General features: G+C 34.9%; 1 protein-coding gene across 1 annotated transcript in view; it reads right to left on the bottom strand.

Annotated features, from left to right (window-relative positions):
• LOC129361272 (receptor tyrosine-protein kinase erbB-4-like) overlaps positions 1-20,793 on the bottom strand; it is a 254,495-nt gene that overhangs the window by 115,384 nt on the left and 118,318 nt on the right. Inside the window, exon 2 of the mRNA XM_055032020.1 lies at positions 14,349-14,500. Coding sequence (XP_054887995.1) covers positions 14,349-14,500 — 152 coding nt within the window. The remainder of the gene's footprint in view (positions 1-14,348; positions 14,501-20,793) is intronic.

Here is a 20,793-nt window from a genome sequence, read left to right as displayed (position 1 = left end):
TAAATAATAGCCAGTTCTTTATAAGTATTGTTAATAAGATTTTAAGTCCTCCCACCATGATCAACTAATGCCGAAGTTAACATCTAATGCAGATTCAGGTTTCGGAATCTAATATAGTTTGTTGTCTCTAAATGTATTGTCAAACCTCATTCATTTGATTCCCCTATCTCACCTCCAATCAATCTTTTTTTTTTCAGATTTCTACTTAAAGAGTGTATTGACCGTAAACTTCTGTTTTCCTCTCAGCAACTTTTACTCCAGCAAGAGTTTGTTTTCAGCCCTGAACAAAGAGGGAAGATAATAGAGGATTTTCTCTCACTTAATTGAATATTTTTCTGCTTTGATCCAAAACAGGCATCTTCTAGTCTTTCTTCAAGTGTTTTGACCTTGCACAAAACATTTGGAGAATAAGAAAAAAACAATGCTTTCTGATGAGAGAGCATCTAGATTTTACTATGCCCTGTTTAAATGTGGCAATCTGAGCAGCGCCAACAGTAGCAGCTTGAAATTACAGCGTGTTCTTTATGAAGTGCATTTGCTAGCTATTTTGACAAATCAAAAAGAAACAGATAAGAGATATTCCAAAACTTTGACTCTGACGTCTTTAGACAGTCAGCACTTTCACCTAAACAACAACTTTTTTAGACACAAACTGCAAAAATATGAAACCTAAAGAGTGTGGAAAAACATGCTTCTTTCTCAATTATTGTGGCATTAGGATTAGGGCAATATTTCACTATGTGTCGTATTTGCCTTTTTGGTTGACTTGGAGTCTTGTACCAATCACCCCCTGGGAGTGCTTTGGATTGCCTGCTCAGACCCTCTGTTGCTGGAGGGGAGGTTGTCACACTGTGGCCCGATTACTTCTGTCCTCCAGCAGTACACCACCGAGACTGCTAAGTGCTGCTGTGAGGGAGACTCAGCCAATCTTAATGGTCCTAAAAGTATTATTAGCTAATAAAGTCTCATAGGTCTTATGGTCCTATAAATTTTAAAGGACAAAGAAAAATAGATGTTTTGACTGTTTTGGTCTTAGTCTAAGATTTGTGTGTCCACTGACGTAGACTTTGACAAATTCCACATGGATAAAAGTGAGACGTGGTACCGCAGAAAACATCAAAGCTTGGCAATCAATGTTGAGCTTTGATGTCAAAGTTGTATTGATTAAAATAATGAAAAAGCAAATTCATTTATGTTGGAAATGGAAACTCACATTATTAGTACACATGCAAAAGGGTTGTCCCTTTTGCATGTGTACCATTTTTCTAACGGTTTTGCCTTTTGCTCAGCAGTCTTTCCCATTGTTGTGTGTGCCACAACATGGTGATAGTATAACCTGTCTTTACTAAAAAGCCTTTCTGAGAAACTGAATTACATGAGTAATTAATAAAATTACACTGAAACAAACATATAAAATATCTTGGTATATATAATGACTATAAATGAGTTATACCTTTTGAAATTATTCTAATTTCTTGAGAAGTTCTGAATTGCAAAACATGGCCCACTATCCTATTCACGCAAGTCTATATGCCATGGCATTTCACAGTGAGTCATTTACAATATGTCTGTTGTTATGGGTGATCAACACTTCATATTAATCACTAGTATAATATGAAAATGAAATAAAAATATCATCATAAAATAAAATTACCTTCAAGATTGGGTTGAAAATGAAAAGGTTGTAAAACCTATACATCTGTCCAAGATGGATGTAAAAATGTCCACCTTATATCTTCTCTTGTCTTGTCTAAGGTAAGTGATGGCCCAGTAAAATGAAAAAGCGTTGGAGAGAAGAAGAAATAGGTGATGTAGCCTCCTGTTCTGACCACAGAGGAAATCTTTGAAATTGAAGATAAAGGTCTTGCTGTCTCCACAGGGAACCAAGAAATCAGTTTTCTGACCCACTTGGCTCTGCACATGCTCTCTCTTCCACACACACACTTCCACACAAACGGAGACACAGAGTGGCTGCAAAGTCCAAGGGACTTATTTGGCAGGAAGACCCAGTTGCAGTTTTAAGAATTAAACAAACCCAGAAAACAATCATGTTTAATTAAGATGGCATTCTAAAATGTTCTGGAGGAATTAGAATGGAACACTTTGACCTAATGGGATTTTTTTGCATATTGCGTTGAGATCATGCTCAGTAATGAACAAAAAGCAGAATACTTGATTTTAGTTTAGAGATAAAGGACACATCCATAAAATACCATCATGATGAATGTGAGTAACTCCCCTTTCTCTTTGGTGCCAATAAACAATAAAACTTTTTGCAAGTTTTTTGTACAGCTCTTTCAAACACAGACAGCCCAGTGTGCCTGGATTACACTGCCTTACAAATTTCACAAGAAATAGTATATCTTTAAATTAATCGTACCAATATCATGATCTTGCTTCTTTCTTGTTCAGTAAGAACTGTTCCAATCCATCATTTAGAAATGGAAAGAGTGTCTCACAACTGAAAACCTATGAAACTGAAAGTGACAGGGGTTTAAACAGAGAAGGATTAATGATGTTGAAAGAAAACCATTAGGGTCCCCATGTTTACTGCAAATCATTTCGGGGTCATAGCAAACAATTAGCTCAAAACAAATTAGATCAAAATTATATATATATATATATATATATATATATATATAATATATATATATATATATAATATATATATATATATATATATATATATATATATAGTTCTTTTGTTTTTGTTTTTTGCTATAGGTACAATAAAAGGAAATGAGTGGAGCAGCACCCCAGATAATATTGATCACACCATCTGAACCAGGTGTGTCAAACTCATTTTCATTTTGGGCCAAATCAAGATCATGAAGGCTCTTAAAGGGCCAGTTGTGTCAGAATGTGTTGATAAAACTTGTTCACAAACTGTTAATATGTCAATGAATTCTTAAAATTACATAATATCATTGAACATCTTTTCAGTCCCTTCAGAATCTAATAATAAATGCGACTGTTTATTTACTCGCTGTATAAATCATGGAGTGTAATCATACATCAACTAAATTCTCAAGAAACTGGAGGGATTGATATAAATTGGTAGTAAACAGATAAAAACTGCATTGATATGATTGATAATAAAATATTTAATCACACTTAGTGTTTAGTCTACACTGTGGAGGGCCACATAAAATGCTTCGGCGGACTGGATTTGGCCCCCGGGCCTTGAGTTTGACACATGTGATCTAAACAGTGAAATATTGTGGTGATAGGACCATACTGTGAGTATGTTCCGAGGAACATAGGGAAAGTTTTGAAGAGATTAAATAGAATAAATAAATTTTCTAAGTCAGAAAAGCATTCCCACTTCTCGTCCAAGTATAATCTAAATGAGTCAGAGTTTTGACGAGGAGGCTCTTTGTACATCCCATGACGAGGAGGCATTCATGCTTATGCTTATTGCTGTTGTATCAAACATACTTACAGATTATTATGATCCTATATCAAAATCTGCCTTTTTTCAAGTATTTCTTTTCAAAAGTATTTTTCAGTCAGCTTTGCTGTCATTGTGGTCTTTCATTGCTACAACTCATTTACCCAACCTTTTTTGGGCAAAGGGGTGATCGCCCTTTTACTGTCGATGTTAAAGAAAGAGACAAAAAAGTCGGAGCAAGTTTGGGTTCAATATAGTTGTGCACTGGGCTAGACAACAGCCTGTGTAATTACAGTACTAGTCACTGGTCCATTAGTGATAAAGACTTAGTCTCTCACATGGGTGGAGCTGGCACTGTCAGTGCATTTATTTCATGGTAAAAGCTGCAATTATACCAAAAGATACTCTGCATAAGTGTGTGGGCTTTATGTTTCTTTTTCATTCATGGTGATATACATTATCTTCTCTTACAATCTTTCTTCTGTTCCTTTATCTGCGCTTTGTCACTTTTCTACTTGGGGATATTATCTGAACATAACAGTGTCATCAACTCAATGAGCAATTAAGGTATTCTCTCATCTATTTAGAGGGATAATAAGTCTCATTGTGGACAGAACAGGAACTAACACCTGCACTTGCACACCCACAGAGAACCACATAAATTTTCATCAGCTTTTATTAGATTCTTCTTTCTCCTCCTCAGAAAACAGCAGTAACTTTAAAAGTGGTAAGAAGAAGAAAGTTTCTTTTTACACAGGGTTTAAGGAGGTTAGACCTCGATTGACCACATGTACCTTATCACTGCTTAAACTTTAATTAGGACAATATAAATCTGGGATACTTGATCTAACCGTGCATTAAGGATAGATTGAAAAAACAGCTGTTTTTCCACCTTTCTTCATTTACAGTACATTAACACCGTTGTGAAATAAAGGAATGCATATATGTAGATATTGGGACGAGCTCATAGCAGAGCTCAGAAAACATTGTTAGATGTGGCTGCCAAATTAATTCTCGGTGTTTCACCTGGCGTTTGTCAGTTCAACTCATTTCATGATTTGAAATGAGTTGAACTGACTCCCAATCAAAATCCTAAGAAATTAAAATATTTTCATTTCATGCAGGTGGTCCATAACCAATCTGTAGGCAGAGCTTCCAAATACAAACAGGAAAAACAAGAAACAAGAACAGACAAGAAGTGTTGAAACCTGCATTCAAACAGGCTGTTCTTAAGCTGATCAAAAGTTTAGGTTTGTTGGCCTAAAAAGTCAAAATCTGAACATTAATTTGACTTTCACCTCACATGGTGATATAGATACACATTTTAATGAGCCTTACGTGGTAAAGGCAAACATGATTTAAATTTCTTTGGACATGGCACGTCTAAGGCTTGTTGCATTGCTTGGGAATGCCGTTGTTCTTGGGATTGGTTGTGATATAGAAGTCATTGTAGATATCTTAAAAGGAAAAAACATCTTAATTGGTAGAGGCAAAATAACTTTGCTGTTGTTAAGACGAAGGAGCCAAAGGGACGCCCATGACAAGATGGGATGAATGCTTTTATTAACTTAGTCTAGCCCAAAATTCATAATGTATCTTTAGGGCCAGGGTCCCTTTGTCAGGGCTTAAAGAAGAAACAAAACCCACAAAACTCTCCTTACTCTCCTAAATTTTTAGTTTCTCTATTTTTTATTTTAGTCAATGAAGATATGTCCCTGGCAAAGTTAAATAATATTGTAAGAATAAAACTAAACTCAACTGGATTACAGAAAGTAAATACTCTAAACACAATATATCAAATATATACTTTTTATTTAAAAATCAACAATTACATTTTATTAATTGACCATATTGCTTTTGTTATTTCTTGATAACATAGAGTTACAAAACATTTGGTCTAGGTTGCTGCATTAATCATTAAAACACACATAGCACTTGAGTCAGGGCCAAAACGTACTGAGATAAGTGATAATCATTTGATGAAAAGTCAAATTTTAATCTGGTTATTCAGTTGGTATGAAATCTTTTTTTGGGTATGCACGACCAGAATTGTCAAAATCAAATCAAAATTTGAAGCTGACCAATAATAATAAGAAATTATTATTACACTTTATTAAAGTGTTAATTAAAATAAGAAATGCATTGATACTGGTTTGCTCATTGATTTTAATCCTCTCTTTCATTTAGTATTATTATTAGACAATTTAAAAATGAAATTACAGTTCAGAATGAAAAACAAAATGACTTTAATGGCACAACAGCGTAAAGTTTACTGTTAACTAAACTTCAGAATATAGTGGTGTATGTAAAATTATGAAAGATGAAGAAAGAAATATTTTGCTTGTAAAGGGCTACTGATCAACATATTCTTCTTTGCAAGGGAGAACGTGAAAGAGAGGCCCTTTACCTTTTATTTCAATATAACTTTTCTGATTGTAATCATTAAGAAGGATGTTCAAGAACTGTATGTTCCTTCCATGAAACCTGGTGGATAAAAATCAGCCATAAGTCTTTGGAAAGACAGTAAGAAAGACTTATTTGTCTCTTAAGACTTTGCTGCCACCCTTCCCAAGTTAATTTAGCTTGCATGGGTCAAAGACCTTGACCGAAACACCCTCCAAGGCCACCCACCACACATTAGCCTGACTATTCTCTCTTGACCATTTATTCCCAAAACCCGCTGGTAACATTGGTTGATGGCTAATCAACTTTCAGAGCCTCCGAGTGTGTTATTACATAGCAATTGATGGATGGTACAATTACACCCTGTGTCACTTAGCTAAATGGCTATGTAATTCTAATGAGATTTTATTCAAACACTGACCGTAAGGAGAGCTGGAGGAGGGATGCTGAAGGAATCAGGGGTAGAAATGCAAAAGGCAACAACACAAGTGACTGAAGCAAGAAAGAAAGGTGGAACAGGAGGGCTTTAAGGACAAAAAGATATTCAGGTTAAATTATCTAGTTAAATGAAAATAGTAAAAAAACAGCTGGCATGCTAAAGACGTCAACTGTCTTGCAGTGAATGTAAATTTTAGCGCAGAGTTACAATGGTGTTTAAAATGAAACTATTTTAGCGACAACATGAAGATGAGGGTAACTGGCTTCCCAGTTGATTATTTAATATTGGTGTATTAATACAAATAAATCAATGCATTAATACCACTATTATTATCTGGATTTATCTAACATGACTTAAATGAATAAATAAACAAAAAAAAAAAACAAAAATTGAGAGCAAATAATAATACTTGATTTAATAATTTTTATTTCTACCACACACACCAGTCAATAAATTTTATTTTATTTTTTTTAAACTCCAGTTAATTCAAATACTTTATCACTAAGTGAAACGCTATTATGTATCTTAATTAAAACCAGATTAACAACTGGAAGCATTCTTTTCTGTTAATTATGATTATTTCCCACTTACAGGTAAGAACTAAACTAGACATTTTAAGTTAGGATATTGCATCAGACCAATAAAAAGAATTAACACAGAAATTTGTGCTTTACAATAATCATTTTAGTACCTGCCCTAGAATGTTCAGATTTAAAAGATACTTCTATGCTGATAAACCAGTCATCGGAATTCATATTCTAATGTTTTGAGTATGCATGATTGTAATGGACGGTTGAGATTTTACAAAACAGAGAAAGTGAGTAAATAACCTGATCTCAGACAGAACTCATACTGCTGAGGTATACTATAACTTTAAATGTGTGAATAGAAAAATAAATCATAACAGCAGGAGAGATGAAAGAAACCCGCTATAGAAGACTAGGCTAGCCAAAACCACAAGGTTCCTCATTATTATGCATGGAACTACAAGCAGAAGTTGAATTCATAAAAATGAAGAAAAAAAAAAAAAAGCCAGAGGGGATTATAGTTGCAAGTGTTTTCAATAGGTTCAGCTATCAATGATGACTTGGTAATGGGGATGGTAAAATGTGGTTCCAGAGGAGCAATTCTGCTTGGGAGTTAAGCCCAAACACATGCCATTCTTAAAAAGGACTCCCTCAAGTCACACTGCATGCAAGAAGTGAACTGAAATCTTACTCTATATCATTCACACTTCTTTTATTCATACATTTATTGACTCAATTTTTTCAGGCTACAGAAGAAGCTAGATATGAAGACTAAATGCAAACTGAGAAGCAGGGTGGTCTGTTACTTTTTCAGCCCTGCTTATCCGTAACTTTTTACAATAGCAATTTATTTGAAAATATGCACAAACAGCCATTACTAACTTGAAAATCTCTACCAACCAATTGTGGACTGATTCATTTTTGCCCCTAACTAATAGATTATTCAGTTTGCTTTTAAAATAAACCACAACTTTAAAATTTGGCATGAACAATATGAAAGAATGTACCTTCCGAGGGGGAAATAGCTGAGTTTGGTGTTGATGGTCAAATATTGTGGGGTGAGGTTTTTTTGAGATACTTGGATCCCCAAGAAGAATCAAATTTTTTATACTTTTATCATTTTGAAAATGAAAGGGAGTTTACAAGACTCCAATGGTCTCATTAGTTACCAAATCTCAATCCAAGGAAGCACCTTTATGATGTGTTGAAATTGTGATAATGTGCACAAATTAAAAAAATTAAACTAAATTAGAATAATAAAAAAAATTCAGAAAGCAAACAGAGTTCAGCTGAATCCTACCAAACTGAACCTAATGGAGAGGCCAGGAGTTCAAGAACTTCTAAAGTTGCAGATATTCACACTCTAAATATGTATTTGATGGATGGGGATTTGAGAGAAGCGTTGCCGTGGCTAAGAGAAACTTCTCTAGTGCCATATTTCACATAACATCCCATGCATATCCATGCATACACAAATAAAAGTGTTTGTCAAGACACACACATACACACACACCCACACACTTGACACACAGTCAGATTTTGACCATCATTTACTGCTTCTTTTCAATGCAAAAATGGAGAGTCATTCATTTTCAGGTGCGGAAGTCCCCATGTCTCTCACATTCATCTTTTTCACACACATTGACATGCTATATATTTGGTAACTGCTGGAGGTGAAAGAGGAAACCTGGAAAGTCGAATGCTGTCATTTGGGGGGAACAAATTAAATGTAACATGGTAATGCAGAGGAGACTACAACCTTGCCCTGTCATCAAGGTCTATATGATAATTGGTAACTATTTGAACCCAGTGGGAGTGTATAAAATAAACTGTACAGAATGAGAAGCACTATCTGAGAAAAGAATGAGACTGGTAAACATTTAGTACAAGGTGAAGAATGCACCATTATTTCAGTCCAAAAGTCAAACTTTTGCTCACTATCCATTCTCCTCAGGACTTCTCTCTCAATGGTGTCATTTCCAACCCCACACTGTCCTTCTTCATGTCAAATTAAAGTGATGGAAGTGAACTTGAAGAGACACTAATTGCAACTGTCAATCCAATCTAGGTTAGGGCTGAAAGACAGGGGCTCCCTAGCACTTCATCAGTCTTCATTAATATTGAAGGAGTTTGCTGAGGAGCATGGGGCCAACGTAATCTGCGCTCATCTAACAGTGCATCAGATATTAGGAAGCTGGGGAGGGCAGTGATGGTACCCAAGGGACAAATATGTCAGTCAAAGAGGAATATGAAGCGAGATATCAGGAGACAGCAATGGTGTCTCCTTTTCTTTCTAAATTTTGAAAGAAAAGGAAAATAAAATGCAGAATAAGCAGGTTTAGATCTCATGAGTACAAATAATAAATTAGCCTAAGATAATTTCCTACCACTGTAATATGCTATTGTATGGCATCTGCATCAGATTTACTGCAAATACCTACTAAATTAGGTTCCATCTTGGTAGTAATTGCTTTTCTCTGAATATTGATGAAATAGAACAAATTCTATTAAGTGACTCAATAAAATAATTATGTGTATTTTTCCAATTTAAACCAATGAAAAACTATGATATATTTATGGTACAAATAGGTATCTTTCTGCTAAACCTCTGGCCAGTCCTGGGTACCCAAAACAATCAATTGTTATTCTGATTCCCCTCATGACCTCAGTGATGATTTATGACCCAGACATTTTTGTATTAGGAAAGTTGAAACTTGTTTCCAGTTTCAGAGTAAGGGTGCAATAAAAAATACCAGAGAAAGTGTAATATCTTTTTAGCAGTGAGGAAAATAAATAATAATAATAAAAAAATATCTGCAGGTTACTTTCCTGGAAATGTTTATTTTTTTGGAAGGATCTGCATAACTAACAATCTGGTCTTACTAGCCACTGTGTATTTTAAAATGCAACATACCAAAGAAAACAAATGGAGCAAAAAATATATATAAATAAAGTTAATATAATGAAATTAAAAACAGATATAAATTGGCAGATTATTGACTGATTTAATTCCAAAGAGGTAATTAAACCAGATTATTGCTTAATAATCTGGTTTAATTACCAGATTACAGATTATGTACAATACAAATGAAGTTTAAACCAGGTATTTATATATCAAATAAAAATACTTTAATACTTTTATGTCACTGCCTGAAGTTAAATCAGACAAAGCTTCTTGTGTTTTAGGTCAGTTAGAATAACCCAAATTTTGACCACTCTTTGCTATTCTAATTCAGAAGTTTGCATTTGGTCAGCATCAAAGATAATTATATTGTATGACTTGGGTCAAACAAGACTTGGGTTTCCTTCCGCAATCCTATAAAAGGATTATAATGACCCAATTTAGCAAGTCCTGACACAGATAGGAGGATGTGTTTTACTGATCAACATGCTGCCTTCATGGGCCCACAAATAAGTGGAAATGTGGCTGCAGTCAGCTCTGTGTTCTTTCAGTTACTAAATGCAACATTTTGAGTTATATGCTCTCTCAACCAATATATTAATATGTATCACTGTTGAGAAGGAATGATCAGGGATATCTAACCATAAAATTTCTTTACACTTTGATCAAACTGAGAAGTGCTTTTAGATTTGTCAAAAAAAATTGGTTTTGTGACAACAGTTTTATTAAATGTTATCTATATATTTTTCACATTTCTAAATTTCCTCAAACATCTAAGGTATTGATACCTTCCCCCCATCCTGCAATTTCACTTTCAATTAGACTTAATTGAAAAGCCATGATCTGAGTAAAATGTCTGAGTTTTATATATCAAGTATTATCTGAGATATATTTGTGCTTTATTGGGATCAACAAAGTATTTTAGAATTTGAATTTGTAACCAGAGTGTGCCTATCTTCTGATGACTACTTTCAGCAGCAGCTCACAATTCAAACGAAAACTTTTGGGATGTGGAGGGTTTCCCCCAGTGTGCTATAAACCTGGCAGGCCTTAGCTAGGCCTTAGCTGCTCCCCAGTAGCCGGAAGCTAAGATTGACTGTAACAACTTTTAATCAAAACTGTGATTGAATTCCTTATGACATTTACATTGTTGCTTTTTTCTGAAATTTCTTTAGGTGGGTAAAATGTAAAACAATAATGTTTATGTTTAAGGGTGAGTAATATAGACAACAAGCTTAACAAACTAACACTTATTGTATTATGGGTAGAAAAAAAAAGTTTAAAGGTTGCTGTATACTACTACCATAATGTCGAAATGGGGCTTTTGGAAAATTATGGTCTTTGTCTTAATGCTGCCCTTAGTGACTATTCAATGAATTGTGCACTTGACCTTACACTTGTTCAAATAACTCCCAGCTGTCATAGTGAAGCTCACCAGATGGAGAGCACAATGTGCGCGCCAGTGAGCAGAAATAGACTAATCGGCAACTAAAGGTTAAAGACATCTTGCAACGTCAGTCAGGAACAACCTACTTAGTTAAAATTAAAAAGGCTGATGTCTACATGACTGTTAATGTGTTTATACTGCCCTCTTTGGCCATTTTCAGTGGGGATCACAGAGCAGGGTAGCTCATATGAAAGTAATTTGAGCAGTAAAAATATCCCCCCATCCTGCACTTTCAGTCCCAGCTGACTTGACCTTTTCAAAGAAGGGTCCTTCTACGAGTTAATAGTATATGGATGCTTTAGGAATGAGCAAACATTTTGCTCAGGGGAATCACATATTCATATCAAAACAAAGCAAAACAAAAAATGACAAAAAATCTCCAGAAGAATCAAAAATTTGTATTCACCCTTTGTGGCTGAAGGGACATTAACTAAACCTCCATCAGAGACATCAATGAAACAAATGTTTTCCTCCCTTAATCCTACGAAAATATTAATAATAAAAAAGCATTTATGTTTTATATACAAAACAAAGTTTGTGATCAAGGTAATATAATTTTACTTTTATGAGATTAACTATAAGTTAAATAATAGTTAAATATCTTATTACATACTTATATTTGTCTCTTCTTACAAAGTTATTTTATGTTTGTACCACTTTATTACTTTCTAAAGATTCAGAAACTATACAAGCTAGTATAGTATAATGTATTGCAAATGTCTGTCAACATCACTGATCTGAGCTAAAATATATAAAATGTTTTTTTTTTTTTTTCAAATTAGCTCTATTAAGAAATAAAACAGGTAGACCTAGTAAAACTGCAACTAAGTGTATGCTATGAGTGTTAACTATAATTGAGGGAAGAAGAGAGTAACTGGGTGGAAATGGTTAAAAACTATTTTGTTAAAGCAGAAGACACCACCAGGAGGAAAGTAAATAGAAATATTCTTCTTGTAGACTGATTAAGGGACAGTGAAAAAAGATAATACCTAGCTACCATTCCTTTTATCTGTTTCTGCCATCTGCCACATACAAAGGTATGCTTTGCTTGGAATTTCCAATTTTTGTATGCAAATGCTTTCTATGCGTAAAACATGGGAACATATACAAAGTAGTAAGGATATGGATTCTTACATACTGTACATATGGTTAAAGCTGACTGTGGGCGTCTTTGTAACAATGTGCATATGTGTGAGGGAATAAAAGCATGTGTGCTGAAATGCAGTTATTAATCACTGTGAAAGCGTTGATTCATCTGTCGTGGTGGCAGTTTGGAAGATGGACTCTGTTTACTGCTAAAGCTGTTCGAGGGGCTTTGGGAGGCAGCCATCAATCTTTTGGCTATCTTCAAAAGAAGCCAATGCACAAGCATCAGTTTCAATCACCTCCCAAGGCAGGTGGTATGGTAAGCTCCAGCACAATAGTTCTCTTTTTTTTCCCCCTTCACTTCTTTTCTACCTCAAGGTTATTTTTCCCTCCCAGGGGAGCAATGTTATTAATGTGTCTTATCATAATAATAATATTTCCTAAAAATACATACTGCACCTTGCCCTTTGGCTCCCTAGCTGTTTGGCACCTCATGTTTCTAATTAGCATCTTCAATTAACCCATTTTAATTGCCCACCATGAAAAGGTGGAGAACCCTGGCAAGTTGGTGCCACAGGGAGATGTTTTGTAAATGACTAGTATAATGTCAGCATCTAAAGAAAGGCTTGTACTAATGGACTTTCAACCTCATCCCGCAAATGTGCCCTTTATATAACACTAGCTGGTACAGGTCACACAGTTAAACGGCACAAGATAAAACGTAGGTGAGCATGTTTCATAGTTCAAATTTGCTCTGTGCCAATGAACTATAATCAGATTTCATTTTCCCCTCCTCAAACACATAACAAAATAAACAGACACCTTTTTTTAATTTAAGGTCAGTGGAGTCAGGTGTCTCTTCAGACGTCTAATGGTAGCAGTAAACTGTCCATTGCTCCCTCTTCCTTAATATAATCTGTTTTCTTTCATAGTGGTGTGAAACATTTAATGACTGTGTTGTTTTGATGTTTTTGGTCAGTCTACACATGTTAGATAACATAGATTAAACCCAAGTAAGATATGTCTTAGCCCATTACTTCTACCAGACAAAAACAAACCATTTATCTTTATTAATTTTAAATTACTGATGTAGTGACAAATACAAGAACATTGCTTGATTTTTGGTTGAGACTTGCTTTCTTTGCAAAGCCTCAGTAGCTCAGTTCATTCTCACAGCAATATTGGCCCAATAATGCAGTCAGCACTTTAGTGTAACACCACGGGAGCTCCCATGCCCTCCAGAAAGATTGAAATCAATTGGAGTTGGATGGTGTTGGCAGTGCAGAGTACAGGCAGCACAATCCAGGGCTCTGTTTGTTATCAGGAGAGGTCTGAGAGGTCAACGTGAGCAGCTGATTTCCGCAAAACTGTATAGACTGTGGTTTCTTTATTCTCAAAATTCAGACTGAAGATCACCTACCTTCAGTCGTTTGCATGAAGTTACAGCTCAGAGAAACTTTCAAATGAAAATATTAACTAATTTCAAGTTTGAAAGAAACAAATGATATTGTGCGTGCATGTGTCTGTAGGAGTATTTGTGGGTGTTGGGTTAAGATTCCTTTGGGACATACATGTTGGGTTCAATTTAAAAAAATATATCTTTACTGGTATGAATTGCATATGAGTATAACCGGATTTTATTGCAGTATTGAAGTGTAAGTCCTGGAATAAGATACCGCAGAACATTGAGTTGTAATCCCCTAATATAAACCTCACTCTGCCTTGGAAAGGTACAGAAGAAGTCTCAGTTGACAAGATCATTTTAAAATTAGTTGTAGATACACCTTTCTACTATATATGTGCATCATTTCAATTTGAACGATTCTGATTTCGGGTCAGATGCCTTGCTTTAACTCCGAGTCTCAATTCTATTTAAAATGGGGTCAAAAAAGTCGAAATGGTTTAAATTAGCAAGCTAACCTGAATGGCTTCTTGACCAAATAGTCCCAAATTTCCAATAAATTAAAATTTTATGATTTTTTTTAGGTTTTATGAGCTTTACATTAACATTTTTGACTAAACCTTTTCAAATAAATATATACATATATTTATTTGGATCTAATGGATCTAATGCATATATACTCTGCATTGGGTCCATATTTCAACACATGTCAAATCATTTCATTAACAACATGTTTGTGTTTTGTCCTTACTCTGAGGAAGGTCAGATCTCGACTACGGTCAATGCTTGTGATCTCAAGGTTGCCCATGACGACTTCACAGTTCTCGTAGTATTTTCTCAATGTGCGATATTGCTGCTCCAGGTCCGACAGAGTGCTTAGCTTGTTCTCCGTGCCAGCACAGACTAGAAAACATAAGATATGGACAGAAACATAATATTATATCAACTATGTTATACTTTGCATGTAAACTTTAAAATAATAATAATTTTAAAAAAAGTGTAGACAGATTATTACTTGTACAAAAATATATATTTGAAAAGGAAATACAAATAGAAGCATAAGGAAAAGAAATATCCTTTCAATTGAGTGATAAAAGTTATCCATTAGATTTGTAAAAACAAAACAAAAAAAAAAAACAACTATTAGATCAGAGTAATATATCTTGTGTGAACCTAAGTGAAGCAAAGATTGACTGTTTAGTCATGAAAGATCTCCCTCTGCCCCCTAGCAGTGTACCTTGACACCTCAAGTTAGATAGAATCTCTTAAATGACCAACTGGGTTGCTCAGCTGACAAGTAATTAAACAGAAGCAGTTACACCCATCAGACACCCGCAACACAACCCATCTACCCTGTCAGTTGGCGTTACAATGTCTTGTGTAAAAAGTCATGTTTGCACAACATATTCAGACCAACTGTTTTTCCAGTCTGTCCGGAAAAGAAGGACATAAAATCTAAAATTGTCTAAGCATGACTAAAGATAGGCAAATTATTTCAAAACAAGAATAAGCCAGGAAATTGCCTCTAATGTGATCAAAACTTCCACATTGCTTAATAGTTTATATGCAGCATTGCAGAGAATGTTTCTTTATGATAGGCAGAGAGTTTTCAGAGTTTTCAGGAGATCCTCAAACATGTTCTCTGTCACTAGTTTTTTTTTTTTTTTTTTCCCAGTAGCATGTTTCATAAACTCACTGAGCTGTAGGCTAGGTATGTCGGCTAGATAGAGTTATTCAATTTCACGAAGTAAAATTTTCATTTGCATTGCCGTGGCAGTGCGGTTTCTTCCATACACAGTCTCATGGCTGACAGCGAAGCCTGCACTGAGGCAGAGGGGTGACGGGTCCTTCCATGAGTCTTGTCACAGTGTCACCTTTGAGCTTTTATCCCTCTCTTTGAATACCTGATGCTTTGCATTTTATGCCAGATCCATTATATATGTTACCATGAACTATGCAGAGCTCTCAATATTTATTATTCTCTCTCTCAGTTCAAGATGAGTGCATATTATCCTTGCACTTGCAATAATGCAGACCAAAACCCATTTAACCGTTTACTCAAAGACACATCCACGCACACATGCAATGTGGCAAAAAATAAAAATATTAGTAGTAGTTTGAATTCCATCTGGTTTTCCCTTCGCAATTACACAATAGATGCATGTGGGGGGAAATAAGAAGACTCAGCCTTGGGGCAACTAAGGCTGTAAAGACAAATGAGATTATGTTTAAATACTTCCACATCGAAACAGATATTAGATAAGTGGAGCCAGTCCAATGTGACCTGAACAATACCCATGTGAACAGGTACTGATTGGCTTTGTTGTGCATAGCATACTGTGGTGCTCAGGAATGATATATGGCAGACCTGGGTGTTTTCAATAACAGTTAGCGTGGGCTAGAAGGGGAGCGGGTGGAGGTAGAGAAGGGTCATAAAGCGAGGATAGGTGTAATAAACTGTTATTACACCCTTGGGGCAGGCCACTGAAATTAGAGGCAGGGGGCATTGTGGCATGTGATGTCTGCTGAAATTTACTTTTTAAACCAATATGCTTCCACTATATGTAATATGAATATGTAATTAATGTTTATGTATGACAAACAAGAGCGAATATTTCATGTCAAATGTCCCTGTTGAGTCAAATATTTCAAAACTACCTCACATACTATTTAAATGTAAGATGAAGTATATAGTTTTTGTTATTTGTGAACTCTTACTAAATAGCAGATTCAATTTTACAGTAAAATTGATGAAGTTTACAAAAAATCCGCTTTCATATTCACACAATTTATGCCATTTTTTGTTTTCTTTCTTATAAAGTATGTTTCACAGCAGAATAAATCCATCTTAATATGGATGATACCAGTGTTTCTGGAGAGATCTTCACTTAATAGAAAAAATAATTATATTAGAAAATTGTATCTTTTACTGGAGATGGTTTTCTTGAATGAGCATCCTCTAGCGGTATTTTGGAAAATAAAATTACATTTTCTAAGCCAACGTTTCTGTTTATCCAGGCATTCAAGATGGTGTCTATTGGAATTATGCTTTGTAATATTTGTATCGACGCACCATTAGGGATGAGTTGTTAGCACAATAGAATTGTGCTAAATTTGAGTTTATAGAAATGTGACATTTGTGGTGGAATAAGGAGACTTATTTTAGTTTCTGAAGTTAATCTTTATGATTTTGAACTGTTAATACAACGTTTCTAACAAAAAGTTAGGTGAGGAAATGCTCTTTATTTCATTTGGCTAAAAAAAATCCAAAAAACATTTGTGGTGACTGAACAATATGCAATTGAAGATGAACTGTTGCAGATTTATTACAAACTTTTATAGTCCAGACTCTTAAATGTCTGCTTGTGAGTCACTAAAAATGGGTAAGCTGTAAATAAAAAAACCTCAAGTTGTATTTCCCCTCTTCTTAGTGCATGATGAAATCAATTTGTTTCCATGCTCAGTATGTTAAACTGGAGCTTGTACATCATGCTAAAGGTTGTATGAAACATGGTCTCTGCCGTTTATAATGTTCAGCTTGCTGACTGAAAATGACAGACTGCTTCAAGACCTTGAGTCATCAGATGTTTAACATATTGCAGAGGATGCAGGAACAGACATGAAGAACAAATTAATCTTCCCCTATAAAACCTGTAGTTGTCTCATAAAGTACAATCTATCTCATTCGTTTGATTGATTCTACTCTTTTCTTGAATATTTGCAATAAACCTAATAATATCAATGAGAATCATTGACTTTGTACTTAAAAAATTTGCACGACTGGAAAAATTGTCAAAGTGTATTCAGAGATTATTATTGAAGAGGCAATATATTCAGATACTGCATATTAATAGCTGAGGTTTTTTCAGTCTTTGTAGTTAATGAGATTAGGAGTCATCGGGTTAAAAAGCGTCAAAGAGAATTTATTTGCTCTAGAAGGACATAAAAAAATTTGACGAAAGTACTTTGACGTAGACAGCTTGTGAGAAGGGAGATAATGCAAATTGCATATTTATCATATTGACAGATAGTTAGAGTGATAGCTCCCATATATTTCCAACAGATAGCCACTATAAACAACCAAAATTCATCTATCACTTTCTCTGACTCTGTCACTAGACGCAATCTGCTCTTTGTGTAAAATAAATAAACAAAAAGGTTGCAAGACTACTCGAGCCTGAGCCGCATTTTCATCAATTTTAATTTCAGAAATATCTTTATCAAGATTGCATAGGCAGTACATTCTCTGGATCTGTGGTCACAGACAACAACTCCATCAATACTGCCTTGTGTGATTATTGAGTGGCTATAAAACTGGAAAGTCTCTGAGGTTTATAAGCGCCAGCCTGTGAAGCCAGTAAAAGGTCATCCCAATTGCTAGTAACTGACTGAATTAAATAAAGTTGCAAATGTCACTTACATAAGTAAATAGTGTCAATAGATGAGTTTGGCTAATGGGACAATAAAGCAGAAGGATCTTGTAAAAATCAGGCTGAATCATTTTTTTATGCATAGGTGCAAATGCCATGTTTTTTTTGTCTGGTATGGTGGAAACAGTGTTTGAGGTCAGAGTAGTCCATTGTCCCCTAATGTCCTCCAGATGAGCTTTGGTTGGTAAGTATGAGTTACAAGCCACTGCCTCTGATGGTAATCATGCCCCAGATTATTGTCCATCTGTTGAGGAGCTTAATAAGCATCAAAAACAATAACTATATGACTGTTCATAATGATAGCATGGTCCAATAACACTAACCTCTCGCTGCCCTCCGAGCTCCAGTCGCCTACTAACATTGCTGTGGGTGCCTCCATATGGTCTACTACAAATTAGCATTCACAGCCTTACTTATGCAAACACTTCCAACACCTTTTGACAGTTTTTCACTGAAGATAACTTTGTTCATTCAGGGTTTGCATAACTTAATTACATTATGTTTATCTGATATATTTCAAGCCATTCAGCTGGCCATGGGTATGCTCAGCTCATGGTGAATACTATAGTTTCGTCTCACTTCTCATCAAACTACACATGAGTGTCAGCACATGAGCTTGATAAATAAACTGTATGGTACCAGTTAACAGCAAAAGACTGAATGAAAAGCCCTAGCTTGATAAGATTAACTAAATATTTGATAGGCAAAGTTCAGACTCACAGCTTCTGAATACATGAAATCAGTTTTCTGTTACAGTTCTTTGCAAAATTGTTAATATATTTTCACATTTTGTTATGTAGTTTCACATTTTGTCACATTACAAACACAAATGTCTTTGTAACAGTGTAAGACAAACCAGCACATTTAGAATGCAAAAAGTAAATGTAGGGGATATACACTGTTCAATTCTGAGAGACAATAGTTTGGGACAAAAATTTGTGAAACAACATATAGCATGGACAAAGACATGAAGAAATGAGGACACCCTATTAAATAAGTACTACATGCTGATATTTTCCTGAGTTTGAATTTTGTCTTTTATCTGTATTTTTATCACATCAGATTGTTACTTTATTAAGGATCTTGGCAGAAACAGTTGATTTCTCTGTGTTCATTATGGTAAGAAAGGTGTTGCCATATTAGTTCATTCCCTTATGTTTAGTTTAAATGATAAAGGTAAATTTGACATAATGAGCTCAATGAGTTTGGAACACTTTTCTCATAAGGATTTAAGAAAATCCCTGTTTTATTCATTGATATTTTGATCTCTGTAATTTTGAAGTGTCTAAAATTACACACATTGTGTAATTAATTACACATTAATTAATAGAAATATTATCGTGTATATATTTCTTATGCTATGTAAGAAATAATTCCTGAATCTCAACTTCAAATTATGTAGACTTACTCAAGTCTCTGTCTTCTAGTTTGATTTATGAATCTCACTTATAGGCAGGATAAGAGTACATGTTCTCGTACTCTGTCAATGTCAGGCCCCACAAAAGTGTTAATACTTTCTCTAATTGAGACACATAGACAAATCAGGCAAGAGGAAATCTCCTGAGATATGATGATTATTAATAAAAAAAAAATTAAAAATACATAGGCAGAACATGTTTTCCCATCAGGGCACATCTTGGATGCAACCTTGATCTTGTCTTTTTCTAGCCCATTTTAAAACAAAAATCTATTCCAGATATACAACAGGCACATGTAGTTCGTATTACTTGTCAGTGTAGACCGTTTTCAGATTAACTTTCATATTACAGGGAAGGTGTAAAAGCATTTGACAACAATTTTATTTTATTTTTTTTTAATTAATATAAATGTACCGAAACAATTGCCAACATACATGAATATGCAGAATGAACATCACCAGCACACAAGTTAGCCAAGTGAATGCGTCCTGGGATCTTGGCTTTGCTTTGCCTATAGGCTTCAAGCGTTCCTGCTGTATATGTGCGGCATCTCCAACATTGTGTTTTCCCCATTTTTCTTCAGAATTCAATGAAGCCAACAGAAAAGGTTGAGAGGTGTTTCCTCTATGATCAAAAAACTGTATGCAATATAGAACAAAAGTGCTGCACTTCTCTGCACTCCATTGCTCAAAGAAAACTGTTCTGTGATACACTAAAATCTGTATGGCATTTTATGGCACTTTTCTTAAAGCTGCCACCAACTGCTATGCATGTTGCTGTATTGAAAACACATATACTTTTTTAAACATGAGAAAATAAAGCAGATTTTGTGGAACATGAATTTTTTTGTCAGACCTTTAAAGCATGTGTTTTGTTTTTGATGATCTCCTGGATTGATAATAGCGCTGTGATGAGGCGTGTGGAATTCACTGAGTGTAACTATATCAGAATTGGGTAAATTGAATAGTTATAAGAGTAGCTTAAATTAACTTGATTTCATATCTGATTTATTATATGTAGAATAATCAATTTCAGTTTCAAGAATCTGGGATGCCATGCTGAGTAGTTCTTTGTCAGTCATATTTGCGACTTGTGCTGGACTCCAATTAGGAGTACTTGTGAAAATAAATTGCTTGCTTAAGCAAAATGTATTTGTATTTACAGGTTGTGGTAAAGCTTTTACTTTGCTAACAAAAACATGAAGCTTTATGTTTATTCTCTAATCTTTCTTTTATTTGAGGTTCATGCTCCAAGCTCAAGGTCACCGAGGATCCCGTCATAGTCAGAAGTGTAGTCAGGTCCTCAAAGGAAAATATTGCATTTTCACTATTGTCCAAGTGTTATCATA

The sequence above is a fragment of the Poeciliopsis prolifica genome, unplaced genomic scaffold (genome assembly GCF_027474105.1).
Source record: "Poeciliopsis prolifica strain line A6 unplaced genomic scaffold, Auburn_PproV2 SCAFFOLD007, whole genome shotgun sequence".
NCBI classification, from domain to species: Eukaryota; Metazoa; Chordata; class Actinopteri; order Cyprinodontiformes; family Poeciliidae; genus Poeciliopsis; species Poeciliopsis prolifica.
The sequence above is the reverse complement of the archived record's forward strand: the minus strand, read 5'-3'. Positions and strand labels throughout refer to the sequence as shown.